Source organism: Nomascus leucogenys, chromosome 17 (assembly GCF_006542625.1).
Source record: "Nomascus leucogenys isolate Asia chromosome 17, Asia_NLE_v1, whole genome shotgun sequence".
Lineage (NCBI taxonomy): Eukaryota > Metazoa > Chordata > Mammalia > Primates > Hylobatidae > Nomascus > Nomascus leucogenys.
In genome coordinates this window covers 84,563,299-84,575,110 of record NC_044397.1, presented here as the reverse complement: position 1 = coordinate 84,575,110, position 11,812 = coordinate 84,563,299, and the positions used below count along the sequence as shown (strand labels likewise).

The 11,812-nt window shown below is 54.5% G+C and overlaps 1 protein-coding gene across 5 annotated transcripts; it reads left to right on the top strand.

Moving 5' to 3' along the window:
- The first annotated feature begins 2,488 nt into the window (after window positions 1-2,488).
- Window positions 2,489-10,481, top strand: LOC100607148 (carcinoembryonic antigen-related cell adhesion molecule 4). 5 transcript variants are annotated; one of them, XM_030797149.1, is made up of 7 exons: window positions 2,489-2,651; window positions 3,562-3,921; window positions 7,677-7,794; window positions 8,816-8,868; window positions 9,201-9,232; window positions 9,733-9,774; window positions 10,051-10,481. In XM_030797149.1, exons 1-7 carry the CDS (start codon window positions 2,588-2,590, stop codon window positions 10,114-10,116), a joined length of 735 nt encoding a protein of 244 aa, XP_030653009.1. In that variant the 5' UTR covers window positions 2,489-2,587; the 3' UTR covers window positions 10,117-10,481. The 5 variants fall into 5 exon arrangements, with proteins under 5 accessions (XP_030653009.1, XP_030653011.1, XP_030653010.1 ...); XM_030797151.1 differs by lacking the exon at window positions 3,562-3,921; XM_030797150.1 differs by lacking the exon at window positions 7,677-7,794.
- Window positions 10,482-11,812: the final 1,331 nt, after the last annotated feature.

Here is an 11,812-nt window from a genome sequence, read left to right as displayed (position 1 = left end):
GAAAACAATGACAGATGCACAAGTCCTAACAAGTGGAAGTAACTCTTTCCTTCTTTCTTTCTTTCTTTCTTTTCTTTCTTTCTTTCTTTCTTACTTTCTTTCTTTCTTTCTTCTTTCTTTCTTCTTTCTTTCTTTCTCTCTCTTTCTTTCTTTCTTCTTTCTTTTTTTTTTTTTGAGACGGAGTCTTGCTCCGTCATCCAGGCTGGAGTGCAGTGGTGCAATCATAGCTCACTGCAACCTCCACCTCCTGGCTGAAGCAATCCTTATTCCTAACAGCTTGCAAAGTGGATTTTATCATCATCATTTTAAAAATTATGGAATCGAGGATCAAAGAAGCCAAGTGACTCATGCAAGATGACACAGTTAAGTGACAGAACCAGTAGTAAGTCCCAGGCCTCTCTGGATATAAAGTCCACGGTTATTCCACTGTATCAGTGTTTGTGGATGTGTGTTTAGGTGTGTTTTTGCATATGTACATGTATTATGGTCTATATTGCGTCTATATTGTGTCTACATGACAAAATCCACCTTAGTTGGCCAGAAATGCCTTAATAAACTCTATTTACATTACCTTAGAGAAATGAACACAAGAACATGGCTTTTACCCTAGTAGCATCAGGAGGTAATTCAGGGTCTTTCTAACAGTGAGGGGCAAACCCAATTCATTCCCTGACATCATTCACTGACATCCCCTCCAGGCTCTAACATATATCCTTCTCACAAACACACTGAAACTGACACAAACTCCGGATATTCGATCCCAGGAGGATCTTCCACCAGGGCAGAATGACCACAAGAAAGTCAGAGATTGACTCCTCAGCCTCGAGGTCCCCAGTATTTGGGACATCTGTCTATGGTCCCTGCAGACATTTCACCAGGGGATCCAGGGGAACTTCTCCTGCAAGAAAGGACAGGATAAACCAGGATCTGCCTTTGTTTCCATCTCAGAGGGACTGAGGGTCACGGGGCCTCCCCTGCTCTAAAAGAGGAACCAGGTGTCCCTTTGTGGAGTCTGCAGGTGGGAGCTGCTCCAGCTCCTGGGCCCTGTGGGGAGGCCTGGGGCAGACGACAGACAGGGACACAGATGACCTGGAGGCAGAACCCCCAGTATTGTGATGGAGGAACACAGGACACTCTGGGGACCACCTCCCGGGCCAGTGCCCTCTCTCTAAAGCCCCCAGAGACACCTCCCTGGGCCCTTCTTTTGAAACCTTGGGGACGGATGGCTCTTTCTGAGGCAGGCCATCCACCTGCAGGACAGTTCTCCCAAATCAGGACCAGGAGTGCTCTGGACAACTCTCATCCCCTCCCTGAGCTCATCCTGCACTGCATGGAGTTGGGCATCCTGGCGACCCGCAGTGAACAGGACCAAGGATGACCTGACCCTGCAGTCTGGAGGTCAGAGCCCATCTCTGCCCAGGGGCCAGGGCCAACTCATACCATGTGGACCCTGGTCAGCATCCCTGGGGAAGCCCCTGACTTTTACCACAGGTCTCCTCTCGCCCTCCAGGAGCAACGTCGCACACAGACGACACACAGGAAATGGATTCCCCTGGACAGGAACCTGGCTTTGCTAAGGAGGTGGAGGTGAAGCCTGGTTTCCATACTTTGCTCCAGCAGGCCCTTCCGGTCCCTTCCATGTGCCTGCTCTGTCTCTCCCGATCCTTCCTGGAGCTTCGGAGGATCCTGTTCTGCCAGGATTCTCTGCTCAGTTCTCCACTTTCTCCTGGTATCATGCATGGGGAAGGCACAGTGACAACAGGACATTCAGCTTCACAGAGGACAGAGGCCACCCGGGATGGTCAGGGAGAACATGCACAGGCCCTGAGCCACAGCTCAGCCAACAGAAATGGAGACGGAGGATCTCCCTGAATCCCTCCTCAAGGACAGCAGAACCCAGAGCCACCCACCTCCCTCCACCACAGTCCTCTCTTCCCAGCACATGCAGGACACCTCCCTCCACATCCAGGAGCTGGGGATCCTCCTGACACCCCCAGGCCTGGATCTCTGTCCCTGGGTCAGAGGCAAGGCTGGTGACACTGGAGAGAGGGGACTTGTCCCCCCTGTAGTCGCCCCCCACTTTCTGTCCCACAGAGCCACCTCTGTCACCTTCCTGCTGCATATCATCCCACTCTCCCTGAGTACTGGGGAGCATGAGGAGACCTGGGGGCCCAGCTGGGTTTCTGTGTCACAAAGGGAAACAGTTCCCCGAGTTTGGGAGACCCCAGAGTACCTCTGTTTGTGGTGACATTCCCAAAGGGTCAGTGCAGGGGTGACAAGTCACCCTCTCTGGGGACAGGGGACTCCACCAACCCTGCTTCTCAAAGGGTGGTTAGGAAACTGTAATGTACACAGAAGAGAAAGGGGAAGGAGGGACAAAAAACGCAGAAATGAGAGGGGAGGGGGCAGAGGTGTGACTTGGGAAGAGCCCCACCTCTGCCCCTGGCCCTGGGAAGTGCTTCTGCCTGGGAGGAGGCTCAGCACAGAAGGAGGAAGGTCAGGACAGCAGACAGTCACAGCAGCTCTGACAAGAGCATTCCTGGAGCCCGAGCTCCTTTCCACAGAGGACAAGCAGGCAGCAGAGACCATGGGCCCCCCCTCAGCCGCTCCCCATGGAGGGCACAGGCCCTGGCAGGGGCTCCTGATCACAGGTGAGGGGAGGACTCTCTGGGAGTGGTGGGAGGAGGGGGCACAGAGACTGACTGGGGTCTCTTGGGTAGGAGGGGACAGAGGGCTTCTAGCTGGGGTCTCCTGGGGCTCTGAGAGGGGACTGAGGGCTTCTGTTGGAGGCTGGATAAGGGAGAGAACATTAGAGAGGGGCAGGGGTCACAACAGGAAAATCTCAGTGAACTGGAATTAGTAAAAGGCAGGAAAATCTCAAGTGTTCTCTTTTCCTGGTTAATCATCACTGGCCACTACATTTTGAAAAAATGATAATAACTATACCAGATGACAGTTCAAATAAAAACATCACCACGGCATAAAACACTGCTCTTAGCCAACAACCTCAGACACTGGGAAATAAACCTCAGGACTTGGAGGCCCTGAGAATGCTCATGAACTCATCCACAGGAGTCTGCAGCCTGTGCCAGGCACTGGGGTGCAACCAACATCACACAAGTCCCGCCCTCACAGAGCTCACGCTCTCATGGGGAGGAAGACAGACACCTAAAGAGATCTAGAATGTGAGGTCAGGTGCTGACAAGAGCCCTGGAGGGAACAGAGCAGGGAAAGGTCAGAAAGGGGAGACCCAGGGTCTGTAGAGGAGGTGTCAGGGGAGGGGTCTCCCCAAAACACCCTGATGTGAGCAGGACCTGAGGGCAGTGTGGAGGGAGCCAGGCAGACCCCTGGGGAAGAGGATTCCACACAGGGAAATGCCAAGGTCCTAGGTGTTGAAGGAATGGGGGTCATGCTGCTGACCCAGTGGGACACACACACACACACACACACACACACACACTCCAAGGCTGAGGAATGAGGAGACCCTGAGGACCCAGGGCCTTATCTTTCCATCGCACTCCATAGGTCCCAGTATTGACTGATGCTCTCTTCACCTCCTAGCCTCACTTTTAACCTTCTGGGACCCGCCCACCACTGTCCAGTTCACTATCGAAGCCATGCCGTCCAGTGCTGCAGAGGGACAGGATGTTCTTCTACCGGCCTGCAATATTTCAGAGACTATTCAAGCCTATTATTGGCACAAGGGGAAAACGGCAGAAGGGAGCCCTCTCGTTGCTGGTTATATAACAGACATTCAAGCAAATATCCCAGGGGTGGCACACACTGGTCGAGAGAGAGTATACTCCAATGGATCCCTGCTGTTCCAAAACATCACCCTGGAGGACGCAGGACCCTACACCTTACGAACCATAGATTCCAATTACGACTCTGACCAAGCAACTGGCCAGCTCCACGTACACCGTGAGTGATTCCCCCATACCTCTGGGTGATGGGGGCCAGTTCTGCTTCACACACGAGATTGTCAGGCCTGGGCTGTGCCTGCATCCCTCTCTGCATTTTGTCCCATGTTGAGATTTGGGCATTTAGTGCAGGACACACACATGGTAGGTAAACTTCAACAGATCAGAAGTCCTTTCCTGCATCCAGGCCCTGCAGACACTCGCTGATGGGAGGGGGGCCTCAGCAGGGGGTGGTCAGTCTCAGCCAAGCACCCCATGCCCTCCCCATGAACCTGACCCTGAGAAAGACCCTGGAGAGCTGGGTCAGGGCCTGGCCTGAGGGGGTCCTGGGATCCTCACAGAAGCCCAGCCTCAGGGCTCCTGACTCCATGTGACCCCGGGAAGCCTGTGCCAGGGCTGGGGTGTGGTCTCCTGGGCAGGGCTTACTGGGAGCAAGGATTTACCAGCCGTCTGCGGGCGGTGGTTCCTGGAGCTTCTCACCAGCGAGGGCTCAGCTCCCAGAGGCTCATCTAGACAAGGACAGAGCCTACCACTTTACCTCGGACTCAGCCTGGAGAGGGCAGGTGGACAGGATTACTAGGGCATCGGCCCCCTGAATGGGGAGCTTAACAGATGCCCTTGGGCAGTCAGTGGCCCATGGGTAGGAAGAGAGGTGAGCAAATGTTCCCGGCAGCTTCTTGTCCACCGGGGATCATGTCCAGGGGTGCTCTCCCATGGAGGCAAATAATAACAGATGCTGTCGATGTGAACACCTCCTCTGTGCCAAGCTTCAAGTCAGATCCTGTGAATAATTTAAAGTTCATTCACAGACAAAGTGGCAAGCCGCAGACCATTTTCCATTTACATATTGTATGAAGGGGAAACTGAGGCACAGAGAGATACAGACACCAGCCAGGGTGGGCAGATCGCAGCTGGCAGAGTCACATGAGGACTGTCTGCAGCTACTGCCACGTCCTCTCCTTCATCCCCTGTGCCTTACTAGGTGTCTGTGGACCTCGGAGTAGCCACTGGTTCGGATGTTTTCTTCTTAGGTGTCTACAGCTCAGAGGGGGAGATTCTGGTCTGGAGTGTTATGAGGAAATACAGAATTAATCAGTTTTTTCTTAACTAAATCACCTGCCTCAACAATCAGTCAGTGCTGGGGAAGTTCAGGCCTCCTCGCTCAGGTCCACACCGCCCATCTCTGGACATGAAATCGTGTGTTTCGTGATGTGTGGGTATCATTCCAATGGGAGGATAAAGGGGAGGACTTTGCTTTCTCTCCCCATTCACACCCTGCACCAGCCAGGGCCCAGTGTGAGACACATACTCCGTAGTTCTCTCATGGAGGAGGGAGGGAATGAATGAAGGAATGATCTACAACCTCTTCAGAGAGAGAGACCTGGATACAAGATCCTAGGAGGTTCTGGGCCCAACGTGAGACACACACTCTGTAGTTCTCTGATGAAGGAGGGAGGGATTGAATGAAGGAATGATTTATAACCTCTTCAGAGATGGAGACCTGGATATAAGATCCTAGGAGGTTCTGGCCACACCTGTTTTCTGTTCCTCTAGGGCCTAAGACCCATGTCCCATTCCTCTGGCCTGTTTCCCCTAAATCTGCCCCTGGGAGCTGAGTCTCATCTGACCCTGGGGCTGCAGGGCTGTGGGAAGGTTTTCAGGGGAGGGATCAGGCTTGCGGGTAGCCCCACACTCTTGCCTTACACCCTGGAACTCTACCTGGTTCTTACTGTGAATATCCCGTAATAATCCCCCGCATCCTTTCTAGGGAGTAGAAAAAAAGTAAACATTTAAAAATATCCCAGAGCATCTGTTCTTAGCAAGTTCAGATAGTTATTAGTTAGCAGGAATAAATCGTTATTTTACCAGAGCCTCACCTGCTGGGGGTTTATGGGAGCCTAACTGACCGAGGGGAGGGGAAATATCCAACTCCAGCCCCCTCTAGCCATCATGTCCCACCTAAGGGGGAGAAAAAACTGAGAGGCACTTGTGACATTCACAGCCCAGGGCACAGACTCCTTCCAGGACCACAGAACCCCTCCCTCCCCACACTCACCACCGCATCACTGAACGCGTGCTCACCCAGGTTCCTGTTGCCCAGTACATCACGTCCTGGCTTTCAACAAAAACTACAAGACAGACTAGAGGCAAAAAAAAAAAAATATGGTTTGAAAGGCAGAACAAGCATCAGAACCAGATGCGGATGTGGCAGGGATGTTGAAATTATCAGACCAGGAATTTAAAACAACTCTGGGACCAGGAGCGGTGGCTCACGCCTGTAATCCCAGCACTTTGGGAGGCCGAGGCGGGTGGATCACCTGAGGTCAGGAGTTCGATACCAGCCTGGCCAACATGGCGAAACCCTGTCTCTACTAAAAATACAAAAAATTAGGCAGGCATGGTGGTGGGCGCTTGTAATCCTAGATATTCGGAAGGCTGAGGCAGGAGAATTGCTTGAACCTGGGAGGCGGAGGTTGCGGTGAGCTGAGATTGCGCCACTGCACTCCAGCCTGGGCAACAGAGCGAGATTCTGTCTCAAAAACAAACAAACAAACAAACAAAAAACAATACTGGCTAATAGCTAAAGGCTGCAATGGAAAGCATAGACAATGTGCAGAACAGACGGGTGATGTGAGCAGAGAGATGGACAGGCTAAGAAAGAATAACAACAACAACAAAATATATATGCGTGCTAGAGATCAAACTCACTGTAACACCTGGATCTCAGGGTGGTTGTGAGGAGGTTTATTAGGAGATTAAAGAGATTAAAGCAGAGTTATACACAGGGTGAGAGCTCAGTTGATGTTATCAACTAGTATTCTTATTTTTTTGATGTTGTTATTAGCAATAAAATCAGGAACAATGCAGTAAAAATTTGGTTTTATCATGTACGAGTTCTGTGACCTTCCTTGACTTACTGAGGCACTGTAAGTCTCAGATTCTAACTCTGCAGATGGGAGTGAAGCCCCCCTCCCTGAAGGTGATAGGAGGATGAGATGAGCTGTAGGTAGGTTGGTGCCCACTCTGCCTGGCACATGGAAGACCCCTGAAAACAGTCAAAGAGCATCATCCCCGCTCATCAGCATTGAATTGACAGTGAGGGCTCGCTCTGTATGACAATCATGGAATGGAAAAGAAGAAACAAAGGGAAGACTGGGTGCGGTGGCTCATGCCTGTAATCCCAGCACTTTGGGAGGCCGAGGCGGGCAGATCACCTGAGGTCAGGAGTTCAAGACCAGCCTGGACAGTATGGCGAAATTTCATCTCTACTAAAAATATAAAAATTAGCCTGGCATGGTGGCACAAACCTGTAATCCCAGCTACTTGGGAGGCTGAGGCAAAAGAATCGCTTGAACTTGGGAGATGGAGGTTGCAGTGAGCCGAGATTGTGCCAGTGCACTCCAGCCTGGGTGACAGAGCAAGACTCCTTCCAAAAAAGAAAAAGAAAAAAGAAACAGAGGGAAGAAGTGTGACGTGAGAGGAAGAAGGGATTTAAAGGCACGGGAGCAGGGCCAGGTGCAAGCACCTGTGGGAGAACGTAGGAGTCGGTGTATCTCAGTGTGTCAAGTCTGAGACACAGAAAATGGTGCAACCACGGAGAGCGAGGAAGTCAGCTATGAGGACAGCCCAACAGACCACGCTGAGGCTCTGGCGCGTTTCCTTCCTCCCTGACTGTGCCCCTGCCCTGCAAGGCCCCTTATGGTTTCCCTTGGAACAGACTTGGGCCTCGTCCCCTTTGCCTTCCCCTTTCTACAGAAAACTACGTCCCAGGCCTTCCTGTGGGGGCTGTCGCTGGCATCATGACTGGGGTCCTGGTTGGGGTGGCTCTGGTGGCCGCCTTGGCATGTTTTCTGCTCCTCTCCAGGACTGGAAGGTACCGCAGCTTTTCCCCAGCCTCCTCCCACGCCCTAGGCTGACCCCAGTCCAGGAGGAGGGAGACCCCGCCCTGTATTCAGGGCTAGGCTTTCCGCCTCCTCTCAACGAATCCTTCCCTCTCATTCCAGGGCTCCTCCCTTGCCAGCTGCTGAGCCTAGGCTGCCTCCTCCTTTATGAATGTGGCACAATTAAGATTGCACCCCTGAGTGCTGTCCTAGTTCCCTAACACAGCAAAGCCACAGCTGCCTGGAGGGAGGAAGGGAGGGAGGGAGGGAGGGAGATAGGACGGGAGTGCTCAGAACCTGGTACCTTCTGCTGTTCATTGAATTTACCCACCGTAAGGAGGGATTTGCAGGCTTGAGATCCATGGTGGGGGTCCTGGGCATGGTCACGCAGTGGGGAGTGGCAAAGCCTGGACAGGCTGGGTGGGGTCAGCACCCCATCATGATTGATGTCCCTGAGGTGTGAGACGGGAAAACCTGGACCTCAGGACCTGCTGTCTTTTATGTCTCTTGCCAAGAGGTAGAGAGAGAGAGGACAAGGCCATTGCCCCATTTCAGCATCTCCAGGCCTGAAAGGAGGGTCTGGCCACAGCAGGGATACTGAGTTCTGGGAGAATATGATACATGCTCCTTGCCTCCCCGTGCCCCCAGCTACCCCAGTGTCCTGCACACACAGCCGGCCCTGCTTTCCCTCTGGGGCCTTGACCCTTCCTCTCAGGCAAACCCAGGTGGTCTGATTCCCTCCCTGGGTCCTCAGTCCCTTTCCTGGGTCCCAGGGTCAATGTTCTCCTCACCCAGCATCTGCCTAGGGGGTCCTTCCCCTCTGGCCAGGACAGATGTGACTGCTTAAGGCTTATCCTCAGCTCCCCCTCCTTGGCCGCTCCTACCACGAAACTGATGGAGACAGGAGGCCTTCACTCCAGTCCTTGAAAATGGAGTCCCTTCCTTGTCCTTTATTCTGCCCCTAAACCTGTGATTTCTCCCTGTGCCCTCGTGAATAACCCTGACCTTTCCTAGGGCCAGCACCCAGCGTGACCTCAGGGAGCAGCAGCCCCCAGCCTCCACCCCCGGTGAGTGTCCCTTCAGCCCAGGTGTGGGAGCCCCTAGGCCTGCCCTATGGTGTCCACTCCTGCCAGTCACCCCCTGGGGGCCTCTGACCCTTTCCTTGGGGCTGCAAGGAGGATATCAGGAAACATGACACAGGGGACCCCGACGGTCTTGGTCAGACTGATCTGTGGGCTCTGGGTCGTGGGTCACCTCCTCGACCTCAGCTGCTCAGGTCTCCCCTGAGAAGAGGCTCCCTCTCCCTGATTCTCTGGGAGCTGAGGACCCCCACACCCTCCTGCAGGAGGGGCCCAGGCTCTCCTCCCACCCGGCTGCTCACTCCTGTCTCTGTCTCCAGGCCATGGTCCCTCTCACAGATCCACCTTCTCGGTAAGCCTGTTCCCTCCCCAGCCCTTTTCTACTGGGGTCCCAACAGTGCAGGCTCAGGGCAGGGGGACCATCAACCCCACAGCACAGCACTGACCCACCTTTCCCCAGAACAGTCAGGTCAAAGTGGGTGCCTCCGGCCAGGATCCGGGCCTCTCTACAGGGCCAGGACCACCCACGCCATGTGCTCACCCCTCCCCGGGACGCTCTATCACCTGAGGAGACCCCTGGAGTGCAGCAGGTGCAGAGTGGACACTGGGAGCATCAGTCAGGGGCCCACATTAACAAGGGTGCGGGGTGGGCCCAGCCAGGACAGGGGTTGGGGTGCTGTGTCCACACTGGGAGGCTGAGCTCAGGGGCAGAGCTGGTCACTCCTGAGGCGAAATGACTGGAAGTGGAGGCAGGGAAGTAAGTCCTGGCCGATCAGAGACAGGAACCTTCCAGGCTGGGTTTCTATGACCCTTCCTCCCTGTCCCCTGACATCCCCTCTCTCCCCTGCCCAGGTCCCCCTACCCAGCCCCAGAACAGCCACTCCCATCTATGAGGTGAGTGTGGGCCATAGATGTTCTGGTCCTGCAGGCTCCAGGGGACCCAGGATCTGCCCCCACCAGCACCTGGCTGAGCTCTGAGATTCAGGAAAATGCAGTGAAAATGAGAACAGGGGGTGGTGAGCAGAGGAGGGAGGTGCCTGGGAACAGGGACCCCCTGAGCACAGCCAGGTTCAGCCCCAGAGCAGCCCTGGGTGGGCCCAGAGCCTGGGAGATGCCAGACCCTGTTCTGAGAAGGCTACAGGGGTGGAGGCCTCTTCTCTGTTTTCACAGGAATTGCTACACTCTGATGCAAACAGTTACTGCCGGATTGACCGCAAAGCAGATGTGGTCTCTTAGGTTGTGGCAGCTCTCCAGGAGCTGCTCCTGTGGGTTGATGGAGGTACCCAAAGCCCCCAGCCCTGGGACGGGGAAGTACATGGAGCCTGAGCCAGAGAACCAGCTCTGAGTCCTGAGAAGACACAGGCCTGGGGACAGGGAGGGATGGGGGTCCCTGCTGAATATCTGGAGATCCCGACAGGCTGCCCTGGGCTCTGGGTGGGTCAGGACAAAGGCCTCTCATCACCACAGGAAGCGGGGGCTTGCAGGGAAAGTGAATGGGCCTGTGGCCCACCCGGGGTCACCTGGAAAGGATCTGAATAAAGAGGACCCTTCCTCTCATTGGCTCTTTTTCTGCTCATGGGAACTTAGCAGAAACTGCCCTGAAACTCCATGTCCATTCTCTCCCAGGTCACACAGGGAAAATATCTCCACTTTGTCTCAACCCCAGTCTCTCTTCCCTGGGAGGCAGAAATAGGGGGTTGGGAGTCAGGTTCACAGTCACCCCCATCTTCCTCATTCCCATCACCTCTTACCCACAGAGGCATCTCTGGTCCTACAGACGCAGCCCTGCCTTCAAGAGGCACAGGTCCAACCCATCCAGTGTCCCTGCTGGTCACACACAGCACTCAGGGTACACTAGAGGGCTTCTGTGCCGTTGGATGGGAACAAACCCCACCTCACATTCCCACACCTGAGAAGCCACCAGGGTCCTCTCTGCCCTGTCCTCACATTCAATGTCTGTCCTGGGTCGTCCCTTGTCATCTCTCCTGGAAATAGGCATGGCTCCTGACAGGTAGGATTGAGGCTTTGTCTTTTCAGGTGTCCCTCCCACTCTGAGCACATGAAACTGCTCAGCCCCATGCAACCCTCTCTCACCAGGGGCCTTGTTCTCTGGGTCCCTGGATACCTGGGTCCGTGCCATGTGCATTTTAAGAAAAAATGACGGCGACTCTGGCCCTGACATCCTCACCCAAGGCACGTGTCTGACGAGAATCACCAGGTGAGATACCTGTGGCTCCACACACCTGAGGCTTCACTGCGCACGGGTGTCCTCATCCCTCTCCTCCCACCCCTAGGGACAGTGAGCACCACAGGCTGCCTTGGACCACCAGCTCCCTCTCCCAGACACAGCCTCAGATCTATACTGACCCGCTACATGGAGAGGTTCTGATGAACAGCAGGTATTAGGAAATCCCACCGAACCAGGTGCCACTTGCGGCCCCACCCCTCCTCATATCTGTGACTGGGACAGACACACGTAACACACCTCTGCTCACCGCCCAGCCCCCAAGGTCAATCACAGTCTGCTTCTTCCCTAGATCCACTGCTCCCCACGTCTTCCCTCCTCAGCTGCATCCTGGGTGGCCTCCCTGCTGTTCTTGGTCCCCAGAGGCAGGTTCCAACCTTTGTGTTGTTGGCTGCAATGCCCACCCATTCCCTTCCCTTTCCCCTTCCCTTTTCCCCTCCCCCTTCCCCTCCCCCTCCCCTCACCTTCTCTTCCCCACCCCTGTCCCTTCGTCTTCCCTTGTCTTCCCTTCCCTTCCCTATAAAGCCAAACATACCCACCTACCTACCTTGTGGTCAAAGTCATCAGCCTCCTGCTCTGCTCAGTCTTCTCTGACCCTGCATATGGAGGTGGTGGCCCCTCCTAGAACACCCACCACTCACTGTCAGCCTTGCGTGGCAATCACAGGTTTTGCAGGGATCACCTGTG

Bases quoted from the DNA above. Each gene is read 5' to 3' on its own strand.
- LOC100607148 (XM_030797147.1), top strand. From the start codon at position 2,588: ATGGGCCCCCCCTCAGCCGCTCCCCATGGAGGGCACAGGCCCTGGCAG. The intron at 2,652-3,561 runs GTGAGGGGAGGA...TTCACCTCCTAG, and splicing joins GCAGGGGCTCCTGATCACAG to CCTCACTTTTAACCTTCTGG. The intron at 9,233-9,732 runs GTAAGCCTGTTC...TCCCCTGCCCAG, and splicing joins CTCACAGATCCACCTTCTCG to GTCCCCCTACCCAGCCCCAG.